Below are 20,217 nucleotides of genomic sequence, written 5' to 3'. Positions count from 1 at the left end.
GTATGATTTATACCACAGTGAATCCCACTTACAATATACTAGTACCATTTTTCTTTCTATTTTTAACAGCCCCTGCCTTGGCTCAGACCTTCCTCATTTCTCTCCTCAATGAATATAATAGTATTTCCTGATCTCTCTGCCTTTTATTTTCAAACTCCTGCCACAGTACCCCTCGTACTGTGCCAGTCTGGTCAAGCCAATTTCCTGCAGATAATTCTTTAGTGCACCTGTGAGGGTTGAACAGAGCCTGTCAATTAGAGAGATGCATGATTGCATAGATGACTCAAAGCAAGCAGGAACATTCTGCCCTGTTTGCCCCAATATCATAAAGCCACTTCCTGATTTCCTGGCCAATGCTGACACTTGCCTTCTCCTGTTTTGTAAAGTAGAGAAGCTCCCTAATCCCCGGCAGTGGTGTGGGTTGTCCAAACATTAAGGACAGGCTAGAGGGAGCCCAGCCTTTTGGAGGCAAACAATAGCAACAACTCACTGATGCAGGACACTGTTGCTAGGAGCCACAAGCATATATACGATGTATGGCACCTTTGGTTGTAAAGTGACGCCAGCTAGCCACTGAGATGATTATGTTAAAATTTACATTCATATGCAAACTGGACTCCCGCTGTTCACCTTGGCCTGCTACCGGACTCAAGTTACGGGACTTTACGGGACTGCTGGAGAGTTCCCATTGGTTGGGGAAGGATAGTAGGAGGGAATTCCGGAGGAGGTGGGAGGAGACGGGGGGGTTCCGGTCGGCGCGCGGTTCCGGTCGGACACCCTCGTGGGAGGACCGGTTTTTGACTTGCTGGCGCTGAGAGTGTTAGCGGCTTTTTCAAAATAAAGTTTTGTTCCTGCTTGATTGGCTCGTGATTCTGTGCCCAGCCAAGACTGCGGCATTTGGCGGCCCGTGCGGGGAACGCCTGAAGCTTAGAGGTGAGTAAATTGCTCGCCCCTGAGGGAAGGCGACAGGATGGATGACCTTCTCAGAAAACAATGTGTTCTTGTTTTGATTTATTTTGTTTTCATTTCGAGCTCCCTAGCCCTAGAATTTTCTCAGGCGAACTGGAAAAAATGGTTGGCTCAAGGTTTGAAGTTATTCAGCCCTGAGAAAGAGAAAATTGATACAACCATTGTCTGCTCCGTCTTTGTTTCATTCTGCTTCGGCTTTGTTTTATCCTACCTTATTGGGTTAGGTTATAGTAGATTAGAATCCAATAAAAAACAAACCGAAAAACTGTTAAGTAAATTGTTAGAGGTCCAGACTATGGTAGAAAAAACGCTAGGTCAAGCAAAAGAGAAGGTCTCTCAAGCTAGTCAGACAGAGGAGAATTTAAAGAAAGCAAGCTTAGAGGACAAGCAGCCATCAGGTGGAGAATTACAACAGGAGGTTGCTACCAACTCCGTTCTATCACCAGAGGGCGTAACTCAGCCAACAGCTCCATCTACCGCTGAGCGGCCCTCAACTCCCGTAGTTGATGGACGGAATTCTGAGGCAGGACCCCAAAGATTAGCATGCCCTGTACTTGAGCAGGCAGGAGGGCAACGAATTCACCGTGCTTTAGATTTCAAAACAATAAAGCAATTAAAGGAGGCTGTAACGACCTATGGGCCGCAAGCTCCCTTCACAATAAGCATGGTTGAATCTGTTACCAACTTGGACATGACACCAGCAGATTGGGCTAACATGTGTCGATCTGTGCTAAACGGAGGACAATATTTGTTATGGAAGGTTGCCAATGAGGAATTTTGCATGGAGACAGCTAGGCGAAATGCAGAAGCTGGGTACCCTCAAAGAAATATGGACATGCTTTTGGGGAAGGGACCTTATGAGGGTCAAAGACAACAAATTGAATATGACCCTGGTGTGTACGCACAAATTGCTGTAGATGCAGTTAGGGCATGGAAAACTTTACAGGGGCATGGAGACTTACAAGGTCAATTATCTAAGGTAATACAAGGAACTAATGAACCTTATGCTGAATTTGTAGATAGACTTATTCAGTCAGCCTCTAGGATATTTGGAAATACAGAACAGGTAATGCCATTTATAAAACAACTGGCTTATGACCAAGCAAATCGTTGCTGCAGAGAGGTCATTAGACCATGGAGACATGAGGATTTAAACACATATATTAAATTATGTAGAGACATTAATGAACAGGGGCAAGTCTTAGCAGCAGTACAACAGGCTTTAGATGCCAGGCCAAGAACATGCTATAATTGTAATCAAACAGGACATTTTAAAAGGAGTTGCCCCATAAGAGGAGGGTTTAACAAAGCTGGATATCAAAGGAATAGAATACCAGGTATTTGCCCACGATGCCGTAGAGGGAGACATTGGGCTAATGAATGCCGTTCTCAAACCACCATAGAGGGTATTCCGTTATCAAAAAACGGACAAGGACCAAGTGTTTACCCACGATATCGTGGAGAAAGGTATCAAGCTCCATTGCCAAAAAACGGACTAGAGGGCCCAATGCCCCGGGGCCCCAAACCACAAATATATGGGGCAATGGAGGAACCCAACAGCCCCATCAAGGTAGTGCCCAGGACGCATTATCCATTAAATCCCTCATCAGACAAACTAGAGGGAGCGCAGGGCTGGACATCTGCGCCTCTGCCAGAGCAGTACTAACCCCAGAGATGGGAATTCAAATCATTCCCACAGGAGTAAAAGGACCTCTTCCCCAGGGAACAGTAGGCTTATTATTGGGACGCAGTTCTTCTACACTAAAAGGACTTATGATAAGTCCTGGGGTAATTGATCCCGATTATGAAGGTGAAATAAAAATTATAGCTAGTTCTCCAAGAGGTATATCAGTAATTTCACCAGGAGATAGAATAGCACAGTTATTAATAATACCCAGCCTGCATGATAAATTTTCCAGTTGTAATGTAGAAAGAGGTTCCAAGGGATTAGGCTCCACAGGTGTAGATTGGGCTATGCTGTCTTTAAATTTAGATTCTCGCCCAATGCTAAAATTAAAAATTCAAGGACATGACTTTAATGGGCTGCTGGACACAGGAGCTGACCTCAGCATCATATCTCGTCAAGAATGGCCAGAACATTGGCCATTACAACAAGCCACTCAAACGCTTCGAGGCCTAGGAGTGGCAACAAATCCCCATAGAAGTGCTATGGTATTAGATTGGAGGGATCCTGAAGGATGTGAAGGAACTATACAGCCCTATGTATTGGATCATCTTCCTGTAAATTTATGGGGACGAGATGTCCTAGATCAATTAGGATTGACATTAACAAATAACATCAATCCTAACGCGCCCACTACTAGGGCTAAACAAGGCTTTAGGAAAGAAAAAAGATTAAGAGAACAAGAACAAGGTATGACAGCACCTATTCAAATAGATCAAGAAATAAATAGACATGAATTGGGTTTTCAGAAAGGGCCACTGAGACAATCAAAATTACTTGGAAATCAGAAAGACCAGTGTGGGTTCCTCAGTGGCCCTTGACTAAAGAAAAGATACAAGTAGCCCATGACTTGGTCAGACAACAGTTAGCGGAAGGACATATACAACCTTCCGTATCCCCCTATAATACTCCCATTTTTGTCATTAAAAAGAAATCTGGTAAATGGAGATTATTACAAGATTTAAGAGCCATTAATAATGAGATGGTTATTATGGGACCTGCTCAATCAGGGATTCCTCAATTGTCTGCTTTACCAAAAACCTGGCATGTTTTAGTTATAGATATTAAAGATTGTTTCTTTTCAATTCCAATTCATCCCGAGGATAGTCCACATTTTGCATTTACTATCCCTGCACTGAATCATGAAGGTCCTGATCAGAGATATGAATGGAAAGTACTCCCTCAAGGGATGGCTAACAGCCCAACTATGTGTCAAATTTATGTTAATAAAGCAATCCAGCCACTTAGAAACCAAAATCCTGAACTACAAATATTTCACTATATGGATGATGTGTTATTGGCACATAAAGATAAAAACACATTACTAGAATGTTATGCCACACTTACAAACTTATTGAAAAACTATAATCTAGAGATAGCAATAGATAAAGTACAATTAAATCTTCCAATTAATTATTTAGGAGTTCTATTATCCTCAACCATGGTCCGTCCACCAAAAATTCAAATACGAGTAGATCAACTCAAATCACTTAATGACTTTCAAAAGTTATTGGGAGACATAAATTGGATAAGGCCTTATCTAGGCATACCAACAGGAGAGTTAGGACCTTTATTTGATATTCTAAAAGGTCCATCAGATCCAAATTCACCCCGCATGTTAACGCCTGAAGCAAGAAAAGTATTAAAAATCATTGAAACATATATGGAAAATATGTATTTGGATAGAATTGATATAAGTTTGCCTTTATTATTTATTGTACTACCAACAAAAAATATTCCTACAGGAGTATTTTGGCAAGAAGGTCCATTATTGTGGATACATTTATCTTATTCCCCTAACACTATTCTTACTAGATATCCTGAGGCTGTAGGACAATTAATACTCAAAGGAATAAAAGCAGCTAAGGGAGTGTTTGGGATTTCTCCCAATAAAATTATTACTCCATATACTATGGATCAAATTGATGAGTTAGCTAATGAGTTAAATACTTGGGCAATAATCCTGTGTAAAACTAGTGTTTCATTTGATAATCACTTACCATCTAATCCTTTGTTGTCTTTTTGGTCTAAGCATCCTGTAGTTTTTCCAAAAATGACAAGAAAAACCCCTATCATAAATGCTCCAAATATATTCACTGATGGGTCAAACAATGGTACAGCAGCAGTAGTTACTCCTGATCAAACTTTTACATTTTTAGTACCCAAACAATCAGCTCAAAAGGTAGAGCTTAATGCAGTATTACAAGCTTTTATGATGTTTAAAGATTCTGTATTTAATTTATTTTCTGATAGTCAGTATGTAGTTAATGCTATTAATTCCCTTGAAGATGCTGGTAGGATTTCCCCTTCCTCTACTGTTTTCTCTTTGTTTTCCGATATACAAAGTCTAATCTGGGACCGAAAAGATCCATTCTTCATAGGTCATATCAGGGCACATACAGGATTGCCTGGAGCCCTTAGTATGGGCAATGAACTAGCAGATAAATCTACACATGACATACATATTTTCTCCACAATAGAAGAAGCTATAAATTTTCATAAAAGGTTCCATGTCAATGCTAATACTTTACAAAAGCGTTTTAAAATAACTAAAGAACAGGCCAGACATATAATAAAACAATGTCAAAATTGTGTGACATTTTTACCACAAGTTAATCTTGGAGTCAATCCTAGAGGACTAATACCTAACCATATTTGGCAGATGGACGTCACACACTTGCCAGAATTTGGAAAATTAAAATATTTACATGTTACAGTTGATACCTCTTCCGGATTTTTGATGGGCTCCCTTCATGCCGGAGAAAAAACTAAAGATGTTATAGCTCATTGCTTACAAAATTTTGCCACTGTGGGCGTTCCAAAACAGTTAAAAACGGACAACGGTCCTGGTTATACTTCCTCCTCTTTTAAACAATTTTGCTCATCATTTGGTATTACTCACATAACAGGAATTCCATACAATCCACAAGGACAAGGCATAGTTGAAAGAGCTCATCAAACTATTAAAATGTACTTATTAAAACAAAAGGAGGGAATTGGAAAGGGGTATATATCCCCCAAAGATAAACTTAAAATAACCCTTTTTACTCTAAACTTTTTAAATTTAGATTCATCGGGACTTAGTGCTGCGGAAAGACATTTGTACCCCAAAAATGTACATAAGCCTAAGGTACTTTGGAAAGATATTCTAACAGGACAATGGAAAGGCCCGGATCCAGTGATAGTCTGGAATCGGGGCGCTGTCTGTGTTTTCCCACAGGATGAACAGCAACCGATTTGGATTCCAGAGAGATTAACTAAAACAATTTCTACAGAAAAAGAAGATGATTTGACTCAAATCCATAACAGCTGACATCCAGAGCTCCAGCTTGGCTATTCTTACATCTGCGACAGTGATTAACCAAGGTTTTTTTTTTCAGTATCTATTTTATTATTGCATTTTTCCACATCATAAAGTTCTATTTTATTTTTGAGCTCATACAAACCTAGGTTAATGTTTTTCTGATCAGTTTTATTTTTTGACTGTGTTTTATTTTTTATTTATTTATTTATTTATTTATTTATTTATTTATTTTTTTTTTTGACTGTGGAGTTTTTAAACATTGCAATGGAGATTTCACCTAAGTATAGTTACAAGGCCTTTATTTACTATTGTCTTATGTGTTGTATGTTGTGTGCACACTTCTGTTTTGTGTTGTATGTCTGTATGTGTGTATGTCCATATTTCTTATATGAGGAGCGCTCATGAAAAAATGGATCCGAATTTTTTCTTTATTCACGTGATTTATATGGTTTAATTTAAATTAGGTGAACAGCTGTTTATGATTGTTGTTAAAGATGGTTAACAGATCTGTTTGTTTACTTTCACCATTCCTTTTCATTATATTTAATAACTCTGTTCAGGATAATGTCTCTTTAGCATCATTGCCAGAATTTCCATCTCCATCCCAATTCCGGTGAAGACTGAGATAAAACCAAACTACAGCTTCTATGATAGCTATCACAGTAAACTGTATAAACTGATGCATCAATGAATATAACTCAACAAGTAATGCTCAATCAAGGACTTGATTTACTTTGGGAGGAAATGGACATATTGATAGACTCCTCCAATTTGAACTGCTTGCAGAACTTGCCTGGACTATATATCAGTTGTATACATTGTAAAATATCATCTGGTGCACCGAATTGTGGTACTGCTGGCATATCTTTGCTGATGGTGTCACCAGTGATGCAATTTCCTTGCCAGCTCACCCCATGTTTATTGTGGTAATACTGGCATATCTTTGCTGATGGTGTCACCAGTGACGCAATTTTTCCAAGGAGCCATCAATTGGCTTGGTGTCGTGGCATTTCTGTATCCTCCTCCCTTCTACTAGTGATGGTCTAAATTTGGGGGCCAACAGAGGTGAGGCAAAGAACCTCACCCCCCCACTGGCACCAAGGCTAAATTTGGGGGCCAACAGAGGTGAGGCAAGAACCTCACCCCCCCACTGGTGCATAGGCCTATCCACAAGCATGGCTGAATGCTGGACCGGTAGTCAGCGACGGGTTGCTCTGATTACAGTGGATTCAACCTAAGACAGGAAGCTGACGCCTAAAGGTCAGTTCTCCCATGACGGGTAAGAACCATATGTTAAATTGGACAACCTACCAGGCACGGTCCCTAGCCACATTGCTTGTTGCTTAATTAAACAGAAGGGGGCAGATGCTAGGAGCCACAAGCATATATACGATGTATGGCACCTTTGGTTGTAAAGTGACGCCAGCTAGCCACTGAGATGATTATGTTAAAATTTACATTCATATGCAAACTGGACTCCCGCTGTTCACCTTGGCCTGCTACCGGACTCAAGTTACGGGACTTTACGGGACTGCTGGAGAGTTCCCATTGGTTGGGGAAGGATAGTAGGAGGGAATTCCGGAGGAGGTGGGAGGAGACGGGGGGGTTCCGGTCGGCGCGCGGTTCCGGTCGGACACCCTCGTGGGAGGACCGGTTTTTGACTTGCTGGCGCTGAGAGTGTTAGCGGCTTTTTCAAAATAAAGTTTTGTTCCTGCTTGATTGGCTCGTGATTCTGTGCCCAGCCAAGACTGCGGCAACTGTCTAGGGTGTTCTATACCATACTCCCCAGAAAGGCCTGGTCCATCCTAGGACTAACAGAAAAAAGCAAGCTCTGGTTTACATGGGTGGCAGAACTGCTGAGTACTGAAATTGGGTGGACTCTGGGGCTATACTGCCTGGTTTGAAGCCTGCCTGTGCCATTTACTTTGTACATTAACTCAAGTATCCCTCTTCTAAACAGGGATAATATATTGTACTTCCTTCCTAGGACTGCTGTAAGGATTAAATGGGCTAATGTATGTAAAATATTAAAATAGTGCCTGACACACCATACTTGAAGGTATTAGCTGCTACTGTATGACCAGGGGTAAAAAATCCATGCTCGGCCCCACTCATGCCTGGAAAGGAGCTCAAATTAAACTGCAGATACCTATATATTAAGCTAAAAAGAAAGATGAAGAACAAATAATACCCATTTCATCCAGGAGAGCAATCAGTATTTCATTTCCTAAATCTGTGGCCCAGATGGAGGTGACATCAACCTTAAGTTTCTCCCAAGTACATATTCGTTTAGTATTGTACAGATTATAGATGAAGAATCCTTTGCCTACTCCAATAAATACATAGTCTTGGGAAATAGCCATACAATTGGGCATTTTGTTTAGCTGGGGGAAAAAACAAACAAACAAAGAAAACAGAATTATTTTCATTCTCACTGTCTATCTTCAAGAAACACAAGGTACTTTTCAAAGGTTGAAGAGCTTTTCCTCCAAAGATCATCCCCAGACACAGTGCTCATCTAAAACTCTTACCCATATATTAAGAAATTCATAGCATTTCACTTTCAGGGGAAAGAGGCCAGAGAAAACAAAGAATAAATACACATTTGCAACACTAAACATGACCACGGCCCCGCACTTTTTCTAGTGCACTATGGGAAGAACAACAAAAGAGGCACTGGCCAGTTGCAACTGTCAAGCCAGAGAGCAGATTAACTCATTAGGGAAGATTTCTCAATATCAATAACAGTTACCTGAACTATTTTAATCAACATCAGCATGCATACAGCCTTTCAAAATTGCACCTGTCTTATTAAATGAAGGTTTCTAGTAGGAAGCCCTTCCCTGGATCAGGTGTTTTCACATATTAACATTCAACAGAGGGGCTGGGGTTGTGGCTCAGCGGTAGAGCGCTTGCCTAGCATGTGCAATGCCCTGGGTTTGATCCTCAGCACCACATTAAAGTAAATAAATAAAACAAAGGTATTGTGTCCAACTACAACTAAGAAAAATGTCAAAAAAAAAAAAAAAGGTCAACAGAGAAACAGAGACTTCTGGTCAGCCGCCGGTTCCCTACCTGGACTTCTGTCAGTGGAGGGTAGATAGTGAGCTGGATGCAATCAATCTCAGATTCCTTCAAGGTATCCCTCTCTTCAATAAGTTCCCATGCCAAGTCAAACACAAGATTCACCAGCTTATTGATCATTCGATAAGGCTGAGGCAGGGAATTCACCCCCTGATCTAGGTCCTTGATGACATAATCCTCTATGTTATCCTTAGACCAGTCCTTCTCTGTTGGGGATGGCACCTCCAGTGGTACCTTTTGAGTAAATGTAGGCAGCCTCATCTTCTGGGTCTGACTTCTCTTGGTAGACATCATAGAAGGTGGTACAGGAAACTTCTGTGAAACTCTGAAAGCTGAGAAGGGAAATAAGCAAAGGAAATTTGAGAAAAATAGGGAAGCAAGAAGTCAGCACATCACACTTCTCTAGCACAGTGGCCTCTGGGGATTATTTATTCCAGATACCGGCACTTTCCTTATTTAATCACAGGATTGCTACTACATTCCTAAGATGTGGTCTTCATATTAGAAGGATATCATAAGAGACAGCTAACTTCTGACCAACCCAGGAAGATATTTGATATGATGGAAGGAGGGGAGTTTGGCACCCTGTTGCCTTTTGTCACCTGATAGGACAGTAGCTGTCATTTGTCCCCAATGGAATTCACCATCTCTCCTAGAACAAAGCCTTCTTCTGCTTCTCTGTATTGATAAATGACTGTGCTCAAGTCAGCCTGGTGAGAAGCCATGACTATACTCTTTCTTTTTCTTCCCTCAACCCCAATGAGATTCAGTTCAACAACATCAGTCCTCACTGTCCAATCTGTTGCCTTCTCACTTTCCCATTGCTGCCACACAGGAGATCTGCAGGCACAGTGCCCAGGACCCACGAGATTCTTCAAGGGTTTATAAAAATGTCTGCTAGGCTGGGGATGTATAGTGGTACAGCTCTTGTCTAGCATGCAAGAGGCCATGGGTTCAATCCCCAGCACCACAAAAGCAAAACAAAAATCTGTACAAAAAGAAATGTCCGAGACCTGAAAAAAATTACTATCTAAAACGCTCCTACAAAATCAAAATAGTCATTTTTTTACAAAAATATTTATAACTTATCAACTCTGATCTGTATGTGTATATAAAAATTCAAAGAGAAAACAAGTAATCTGTACTTCAGAAAACTCAAAATTGTGTTTAAAAAGGACTCCCAATGCTACAGTTGAAAAAAAAAAGCATTTAATGGGGAGACTGGGACACCTGTAACATGTAGTGGAGTAGAGTTGCACCATGAGAGTGTCTGAGGACCAGGGGAGTCATATAAAGGCCCTGATGCTATCATCATCTTTTCTTCCACACTGGAGTCCACTTGTGATGTTTCCCTCCAGTTGAAAGAACCACCTGAAGTAATCAGTGGGAATAGTAACCTGTTCATGCCGCCAGCCAGGAAGGAAATCTCATAATTGCCAGCTGGCTTTTGGCGTGGGGGAGGCGGGGGGTATTGATGTGGCCACTGAGCCACATTGACAGCTCTTTTTTTTTTTTTAGACAGAGTCTCGCTAAGTTGCTGAGGTTGACCTTGAACTTGCAATCCTCCTGCCTCAGCCTCCAGAGTCACTGGGATTACAGGCATATGCCCTCCAAGCTCAGCTGTATCCAAAGTATTTTTAAAACTCTCAAAATAAGAAAATAAATACTTCAGTTTTTAAAAATGGGCAAAAGACAGACACTTAACGAAAGAAGGTATGCAGATGGCAAATAGAACATTCAAAGATGTTCAGTGTCATAGGTATTAGTGAGATTCAAATTAAAATCATAAGATGCAATTACATATTATTGGAATGCCTAAAAATTTAAAAAATAGACTATACCAAATATTGTAAAGTATATGAAGGAACTGGAATGCTCATATACTGATGCTGAGAAAGTAGTACAAACAGTTTGGAAGAGTTTGGGGGTTTCTTAAAAAGTTAAATACATAGTTACCAGGGCTGGTGTTGTAGCACAGTGAAGGAGCACTTGCCTCACATATGTATACATATATATACATACATACCATAATATCTAGTTAGTCCACTCCTAGGGGTGATAGAAGGGAACTGAAAAATGTATGTCTAAGACTTGCCCATGTCATTACAGCTTTGTTTGTAGGCACATCACAGTGGAAACAATTCAAATATTTACCAGTAGACAAACAGATAAACTCTTGCACATTGTTAGTGGCCATAAAAATAGTACAACTATTTTGGAAAATTTTAACAGTCAGTTAAATGTATCATATAATTCAGCAATCATATTTCTATGTATTTATGCAAGAAAAAATAAAATTTATATTTCATATATAAATCTGTACTTAAATATTTATAACAGCTTTATTTGTGATTCCCCCAAACTGGAGACAACATGAATGTATTTCACTTGGGTATATGGATAATGAGCTATGGCACATTCACATTATGGAATCTTTCTCAGCAATAAAAATTACAAACTATTGATATGAACAACATGAATGAAACTCAAATGCATCATGCTAAATGAAAGAAATCAAGATAGAAAAAGCCACATGCATAGAAAACAAAAGATAAAAATCTGTTTAAAAGGGCTGGGGTGGGCTGGGGATGTGGCTCAAGCGGTAGCGCGCTCGCCTCGCATGCGTGCGGCCCGGGTTCGATCCTCAGCACCACATACCAACAAAGATGTTGTGCCTGCCGAGAACTAAAAATAAATATTAAAAATTCTCTCTCTCTCTCTCTCTCTCTCTCTCCCCTCTCTCACTCTCTCTTTAAAAAAAAATATTTAAAAAAAATAAAAATAAAAAAAAAAAATAAAAGGGCTGGGGTTGTGACCCGGCAGTAGAGCGCTCGACTAGCATGTGCAAAGCACTGGGATCCTCAGCACCACATAAAAATAAATTTAAAAAATAAAAGTATTGTGTCCAATTACAACTAAAAAATATATACTTTAAAAATCTGTTAAATGCACCTTTGGGGGGCTGGGGTTGTGTCTCAGTGGTACAGCGCTTACCTAGCATGTATGAAGCCCTGGGTGAGCACCACATAAAGATAAACAAACAAAGACATTGTATCCATCTACAACTAATATATATATATATATATATATATATATATATATATTTTTTTTTTAAAGCACATTTTCCTCATCTCATCATCAAATACATTAATGTATGTACTTATCAATTTACAGTGTAACTTACTAACCTGTTGCCCTAGGCCTAGACTTAGCACAGCAGTTGGTACCATGTGGCCAGAAGTCAACAAATTCTTATAGTTTTCAGCACTGCTGGTCCTGTGCTATGCAGGGAGAATACATGTGGCTTTCTTTTTCTTTCTTTTTTTTTTTTTTTTTGTCATTAGGATTGAACACAGAGGTGCTTTACCATTGAGCTTTATCTCCAGCTCTGTTTTCATTTTGAGACAGGCTCTTACTAAATTGTTGAGGCTGGCCTTTAACTTATGATCCTCCTCCATCAGCCTCCCTACTCACTGGGAATACAGACCTACACCACCACACCTGGCTACTTTTATCCTTCTTAAAGGCATGTTCCTCTGCAAACCATGAGTAATCCATGGGGCTGAGAGAATATACTTACCCAAAGTCTAGTTTCCCTCTTCTAATTAAGACCAGGTTCAGGATACCCACACCTCTAAAATTATGGCCCAAAAGATGCCAGGACCTGAATCAGTCTTTCTGATTTCTTCCTGGAGGTATTCTCCGTTGTTAAGCACCCCTAGACCTGAAAGGTGCCCATAGCTGCATAGGGCATGGGCAGAATGTGGATGTGTCTTGGAGTATCCACACCCTATATGCACCCTTTTAGCGATGTAGGTGGGAGCAAAAGACCAGAAGAGAAAGGGGGGTGGGAAAAGTCAGGGGTCTAGTTGTGGCTACATCAGCACATTCCAATTGTGTTTCCAGGTTTTCAAGGAGTCTAAGAAATCTAAAAGTGAACCTGGCCTTATACATATAAATTTACATTTGCCAAAGCAGGAGAACAAAAGATTTTATCTAATAATTTGTTACTCGATTTATACTTTTTAAATATTTAACCATATGATATGGCTTTCCATTTGTAAGCTTACCCCAGACCTGAAAATATTAGAGGAAGAGGATTACAAAAACAGAGGGCTTTGGGCTGGATGTGGCTCAGTGGTAGAGAGCTCACCTAGCAAGGTTTCGACCTGGATTTGATTCTCAGCACCACATAAAAATAAAGGCATTGTGTTGTGTTCATCTACAAAAAAGATTCTCTCTCTCTCTTTAAAAAAACAAAACAAAACAAAACAAAAAACAGAGAGCCTTACTTTGTGGCTGTAGGGGATGCATCTTACAAAATTAAGGCCCATCGAATGAAGATTCAGTGGTGTAACTTCATTGTAATCTACTTTGCCTCTACTTTGTGCATGTCTACCCTTTCAAGGCTTCCTCAGATAATCATCTTTCAGTGTTCAATAATCCTAAGAGAAAAATCTCTCACATAATTTACCCGGCTCTCAAGTTAGAAATACACTCCAAGTATTGGCTCAGCTCTAACCATTATCTGACCTGGAGCGGGGAAGGTCGGGGGTGGGGGGGGGGGAGGCACTGCGCTGAGAAATGATGCCCTCCCCAAGCAAAGGCCCAGGGGAGTTCTCTGGCTGGAGAGACCCCTTGGGATTCTCCCTGGGATTCCTGAGCGCCTGAGATCTGCCGGGAAATGCAGAGCCCTTGGAACGCCTGAGAACGGGGAGACGGGCCCCTCACCATTCGGTTTAGAGACCCAGCTGGCAATCCGAAGTCTTTGAACACCAAGAGAGCCGCCACACCCAAGTTTAGGATGCGAGGTTGAGCTCACCCGGCTGGGCGTCCCGGTGTCGCCTTGGTAACCGCTACTTCCGGTTTCTACCGGAAACCCGCTAGCAGCTCTTGGGAGGCGTGTCGGCCTCACGTGGGCGGAGAGACTCAGCCCCTCCCACCCCGCAGTTTCTCCGATCCGGACTACCCCCCAGGGGCCAGCTAAGCCCCAGAGGACCCACGACCGACCCTGTGTTGCCTCGGGCCGGTGCCATGGACGCCTTCATCCGCTTCACCAACCAGACCCAAGGTCGGGACCGACTCTTCAGGTCAGTGCCGGCGGCCTCCATCCCTTCCTCTCTGGGTTCTCAGCACCCGAGAAGGAGGAATGAGCTAATAACCCGGGAAATCGAAGCAAGCAGGATGCCTCCAGCTCCCGCTGAGAAAGTTTTGTACAAGAGCCCCTCTTCACCTTCAATTCCGAGGGGCTGTGCACCCCAGCCGCCTAGGGGCCGCTGGCTGTGTGACACCCCTCCACCAACCCTCCTCGCTCCGAACTTTCTTCTCCTGGTAAAGGAGTTCTCCCCACCCAACATTCTTCCAAGGGATTTCTTTTAACTCATTATGTCCCGTAGCCCTATATACAAAACCTGTTTTTAAAACTTAGAATTGTAACTTTGAAATGGGCATTTATAGTCCCTTTGAAATAAATATTATATTTTAATTGTTCTTTTGAGAAAAGTAATAGGTGAATGAATAGAGTGTTTGAATATATATGAAAATATCTATAAAGGATAGATGATCTTTTCCAGCGTATTTTAATAAGCCCATGTCGATTTAAAAAAAAAAAAAAATTGCAGAATTGAAACTTTGGGACTTAGTGGGTTAAAGAGAAATTTGGGGTTGGCATTTGTGACTAGGGAAGCAAACCACTTGTTTCAAATACCCCCTCAAGGGGGTATTTCAAAATGCTTATGGAGAAACAGAAGTTTTATTTATTTTCTTTATCTTACACTATTGCCCAATCTGTGTGATTCACATACCAAGTGTGAAATAATTGTATAAACTCTAAAAACACAGTGGAGAGAGCCCTTAGAACTAACTGCATCTACAAGGCACATGCTGTGCCCCTGAAAATTCAGTTTGTTTTGATTATTAATCCTTGCTCATGATGTTTCTTTTAGTATTTTAGTTCATTCCTGCAGAATAGTCACAATAGTTACTGTTGCAGTTTTACTTAACAGTATTCAAGTGCTAACACAAAACCCACCAGTAAGAATAGCCCCAATGAGACTTTGGTAAGCAAACTGTATCAAGTTTGTTCTCAATGCTTTGCCCATATTAACTTATTTAACCCTCATGACAACTCTGTGAAGTAGATACTTTCACGGATGGGAAACTGAGACAGAAGGAGGTTAATGGGTACTAAGCAGCAGAGTTGAGAGATACAAATCCACAAAGATTCCAGGGCCCACCTCTTAAGTGCTAAATCTTTCTAATTAATTTGATAGCTTTTCAAAATAGTTGCAATATATACAACCTTTATTAAAATAGAAAACTATAATTCCAGTATACCCAGAATATATCCTGCAATTTTATCAAGAAGGGTGTTAATTAAATAATCACTTAGGATATATTTATTCAGAAAGATCAGATCTCTAGTGTTCATTTCCCAGCCCTCTTAATGATCTATATAACCTCCATGAACAAGCTGGTATTCATCAAATAATGCCATTTTCAGACCTACTCCTATTGTCAGATCAAATCTGACATGAGTAGCTTGAGCCCTCTGATCAGAAAGCACACTTTTAAAAAGGCAGAGTGCCTGGTTCAGTGACACACCTGTAAGCCCAGCGACTCAGGCTGAAGCAGGAAGATCCCAGGTTCAAGGCCAGCCTGGGCACCTTGGCAAGATCCTGTCTCAATAAGAAGGGCTGGGGATGCAGCTCACTGGTAGAGCATGCCAGGGTTCAATCCCCAATATACAAAAAAAAAAAAAAAAAAAAAAAAGAGGAGAGAAGACAGATCTCTGTCTTGTTCTCCCCCTATTCCCCCCTCCTCCTTCTCCTTCTCTTTTTTATGGTACTAGACTCAAACCCAGGGTGTTGTGCATGCTAAGGGAGTACTCGGCCACTGAACCACACCCCCAACCATTTCTTTTCTTTTACTTAATTACTAAAATTTTGGAAAATGTGCCACTTTTTTTGAGATTAATATTTATATCATAAAAAGGACTCAAATGCAGTTATAGGACAATAGGAACTGGCACTTACTTTTATTGACTAGACTGCCAGATGCATTTGGATGTTTCTGTGATATCCAATTTCTCATTTGTTATATTTATCAGTAAGTCATTGTTAAAGTAGGCACTTTCTTTATTGAGTATATAGTATTATTAAACAGGATTCTGTCTGTATTTTATATATAATACTTATAAGTTTTGAAAAGCAAATATAAAATATGTCTATACTAATTTGTGTACTGGTGTGTATTTTGTCCTTAATTTTTAAAAGATTAAATAATATTCAGACTGAAGATTTTCATTTGGATCTTGAATTTTGAATTTTGTGTCCTCACGTAAATAGTAGGTTAACTATGTGGTAGAATGGTTAATTTAAGAAATCTGAATGTGGGCTCGGGATGTGGCTCAGGTGGTAGCATGCTCGCCTGGCATGTGTGAGGCACTGGGTTCGATCCTTAGCACCACATAAAAAAATAAAATAAAATAAAGATATTGTGTCCTCCTAAAACTGAAAAATAAATATTAAAAAAAGAAATCTGAATGTATAGAATGATTTTTTTCTACACTGGAGAAAATAACATGTATGGATCTTTGCAGACTTCACAGGGAGACTTTGGGGCAATTTCCACTTCAACTACACTCATTTTTCTGTGCCAGTAAGGAGCCTTCTGGGGAGCTGTTCACTGCATTATTGCAGAGTCCTTTTTCATAATAACCTTTGGTTTGCATTTCCATTACATGTTCTACCCTTTGGCCCTCTGCAGAATGACTGTTGCAGAATTTTGCTCTTGGGAGAGCTGCTGAGGATAAATCCTCTTAGAAACTTTGTCTTCAGAGAGATGTTTCTTTTTCCTTTACTTCATGAATTAAGTTTTATTTGGCTGGTCAATCATTTTCCTCATTTTGTTTTCCATTTCAGAGCCACTCAATACACATGCATGTTGCTTAGATATTTGTTAGAGCCTAAAGCTGGCAAAGAGAAGGTGGTAATGAAGCTCAAGAAATTGGAGTCCAGTGTGAGCACTGGGCGTAAATGTAAGTACTCTGTCTCTTGAGGAACAGTGGCTCCTGGTTTAGAATCCTCAGCTTCAGACACTGTAATTCGCTTTCAAGGTTTTAATTTCAAGTCAACCAAGTTTATTGATGAAGTTGACCAGTAAGGCTGCCTCATGGAACTCCAGCCCCCAAAATTTGAATGTTTGTCTGCAGACCATTCACATACATCATCCTGTGTTCACGCTTGGTGCTATGCCAGATCCTTCTGCTTGATCATAACAAGTGGGACATAAAATGTGTTAGCTCATCTTTTGTTCTTACAACCACAAAACATCTTGGCAATCCCTGGCATGAGCTTCTGGTTCCTGTGAACCTTTGTTTTATAGAACAGAATAGCAGTGACCTAGGCCACCTTCTTCTCTTGAGGATTGCTAGAGGATTGGAGGAATACATTTTCTTAGACAATTTACAAGGTAGTTTCATTTTAAAGGCAAAAAATGAAGCAGTGTTTTGCATTCATTTAACTTACTTTCATAATAAATCATCCTAGGAAATCCCATATTTCATATAGCAATGATATGTCTTGCTCCTCACTGTTGACAAGAACCAGATGTTGTCACAGCAGGCCAGCAGAAGCATTAGAATGGGATGTAGACCATCACATATTGATTAGTTGTTTTCGAGCAACTACTTCATAAAGAGACAGTTCTTAACTTTGTAGGAAAAATAAGATCATACTATAAACATTAAGACAAGTGCTGGATATGGTGACCAGGGTAAAGAAAGATGTTTTAGAGAAGGTAGAAAAATTGAGGTGTGGTTGGAGAGGCAGTTTCCACCAGCAAAGGCTCAGAACTGTTAAAAGCAAATCATGTGTTGGAGGATCAGTGTCAAACTAAGAAACTGGTTTGACAGAGAAGACTTAAGCTGTCAAGCAGAGCATGGGAAGGGTGAGGTGAGCTTTTCCAGATTTGGCTTGAAGCCACAATTAGAAATTCTGTTTTAGATTCTTTAGATTGGTGGATCTCAGAGGTCCTTTAGAGGTCCAGAAGGGGTTTCTTCAAGGTCATTCAGCCAGTTAGTGCAAGACCAGAATCAGAACCCAAATCTGTATACTAAAACAGTCATGACATGCCCTGTTTTGTGTTATTTTTGGTAAAATAATACCAAGCACTCTTGAGATTCTTAGTGTTCTGAGAGTAGCCACATCTGAGCCCTTACTGAGTAGTTCTGTTGTATCTTTCATAATATTTAGGACCAGAACTCATTCTATAGGTACTCCATAAATACTTGTTGACTCATTAATTGAAGTGCATGCTTTCATACAGACTTGTAGTTGCAGAGGTTAGTTAATTCATCCAGAGCCCACAATACGATCTTACCGTTTCCACTTTGTCTTCTTGACCATAGGCAGTAAAGAGGGTTTGGACCAGAGAAATAGCAAAATGATAATGGTGTTTTTTCAAAAGGCAGTATTTTTGTCTGGAAATTAAATAAAGTGTAAGGCATTAGACTCCAGGAGAATGTTGTACATGGATTCATATCATGATTGTCCTTCCTTCAGAAGAAGTGGAGGTAGTAATGTTCCATTGTAACAACCCATGCTCATGATTAACCAGCCATGCCTGGAGTGGACTAAAGTCAATGTTAAGATACTCACTGGAATGGAGGAGATAAATTTTTAAAAGTCACTGTCTTTTGTGCCTTCTAGCATCATTTTAGGTGTCCTCAACATACTATAAAGTCCTCCTTTCCTAAACTAAGACTGAATTTCAAACAATCATCAATTATTAAAATACCATGCTGGATCCTCATGCTGACACAGAGATTCTGCAGCCCAATACCTAGAAATGAGTAACTGTTAACTGTGTGGGTTCTTCTTGCAGGGTTCCGATTAGGCAATGTGGTACATGCTGTCCAGTCGACTGAGCAGAGCATTCATGCCACCGACCCAGTGCCCCGCTTATGCTTAACATTAGCCAACTTGAACCGTGTGGTTTATTTCATCTGTGACACCATTCTCTGGGTGAGGAGTGTGGGTCTCACCGTGAGCATCAACAAAGAGAAATGGCAAACATGGGCCACCCGCCACTACTACTATTTTCTCCTGCTGAGCCTGGTCAGGGATCTGTATGAAATCTCCCTGCAGATGGGACGGCTTGCACATGACAGGGCAGCAAGAGAGAAGTCATCCCAGAATCCTTTTGGGTACAGCTTGGCTGATGAAGAAACAGAATGGCTTCAGTCCTTCCTTCTTCTTTTATTCCGATCTCTGAAGCAGCATCCTCCCTTGCTTCTGGACACAGTGAAGAACTTATGTGACATCCTGATCCCCTTGGACCAGATGGGAATCTATAGGTCCAACCCAGGCATCATTGGGCTTGGAGGTCTTGTATCCTCTGTGGCAGGTATCATCACTGTGGCCTATCCTCAGATGAAGCTGAAGATCCTCTAGGGTGTTGGTAGGCTCAGGACCAGTGACTGTTTAAAGAAGACATCTTCATGAAACAAACATTTACATCGGTCACAAATCATGTCATATCATGCTTATGTTTTTTGTTCACATGAGCATTTATGACCTGTAATGTGAGCTGAGGTGGGGCCAAAAATGGAGCATGAAGATTTATGGTGTTTTTAGAGTGCTGGAATGACTTCTGAATTTCTGAATATTTTCCATTCACCTAACATTTACTGAGCATCTCTTATGTGCATAGTAGGCGCTTAGCATTTGCCACATGAAGAAAAATTGAAAGGAAAAAAATTGAAAAAGACCCGATAAAACTAATAAGTGAACACTAATATACGTATAGATTGGGTTATATGGATTATTGGTTTCACATGATTGTCATAGATCTGATGCACAGCACCTTCAGATTTGATAGCTAACCGCTTCTATCAGCTATACCTGCCTCCAAGATTGTCAGTAGCAGGATGGAGGGGAGCTGGGCTGAAAGCCTCCTCACCTGTTGGCCTTGACCATCATTGTACTTTTTTAAAAAATATTTTTAGTCGTAGATGGACACAATAACCTTTATTTTATTTTATTTTATTCATGTGGTGCTGAGGATCAAACCCAGTGCCTCACATGTGGTAGGCAAGTGCTCTACCACTGAGCTACAGCCCCAAACAACCCCATCACTGTATTTTTGTCCTTTTGTTCATAAGTAGAATCAGAAA

At 40.5% G+C, this 20,217-nt stretch overlaps 2 protein-coding genes across 5 annotated transcripts in view; one reads left to right on the top strand and one right to left on the bottom strand.

The window, feature by feature from the left end:
• WDR93 (WD repeat domain 93) overlaps positions 1-15,137 on the bottom strand; it is a 54,638-nt gene extending 39,501 nt beyond the window's left edge. The window contains exons 1-3 of one of the 4 annotated variants that reach the window (XM_081290366.1): positions 14,052-15,137; positions 9,033-9,373; positions 8,149-8,341 (exon numbers count right to left, since the gene is read on the bottom strand). In XM_081290366.1, coding sequence (XP_081146492.1) covers positions 8,149-8,341; positions 9,033-9,335 — 496 coding nt within the window. In that variant the 5' untranslated portion in view covers positions 9,336-9,373; positions 14,052-15,137. Of the gene's footprint in view, positions 1-7,751; positions 8,342-9,032; positions 9,374-14,051 lie in introns of those variants that run through there. The other 3 variants (XM_081290364.1, XM_081290367.1, XM_081290365.1) reach the window with 3 other exon arrangements.
• On the top strand, positions 13,952-19,495 carry PEX11A (peroxisomal biogenesis factor 11 alpha; the record flags this gene model as incomplete). The annotated part of the gene is made up of 3 exons (XM_081290373.1): positions 13,952-14,131; positions 16,964-17,079; positions 18,927-19,495. The coding sequence occupies exons 1-3, from the start codon at positions 14,076-14,078 to the stop codon at positions 19,493-19,495; spliced, it is 741 nt and encodes a 246-aa protein (XP_081146499.1). The 5' UTR covers positions 13,952-14,075.
• Positions 19,496-20,217: the final 722 nt, after the last annotated feature.

Source organism: Spermophilus citellus (assembly GCF_964194105.1).
Source record: "Spermophilus citellus genome assembly, chromosome: 4".
NCBI classification, from domain to species: domain Eukaryota; kingdom Metazoa; phylum Chordata; class Mammalia; order Rodentia; family Sciuridae; genus Spermophilus; species Spermophilus citellus.
The sequence above is the reverse complement of the archived record's forward strand: the minus strand, read 5'-3'. Positions and strand labels throughout refer to the sequence as shown.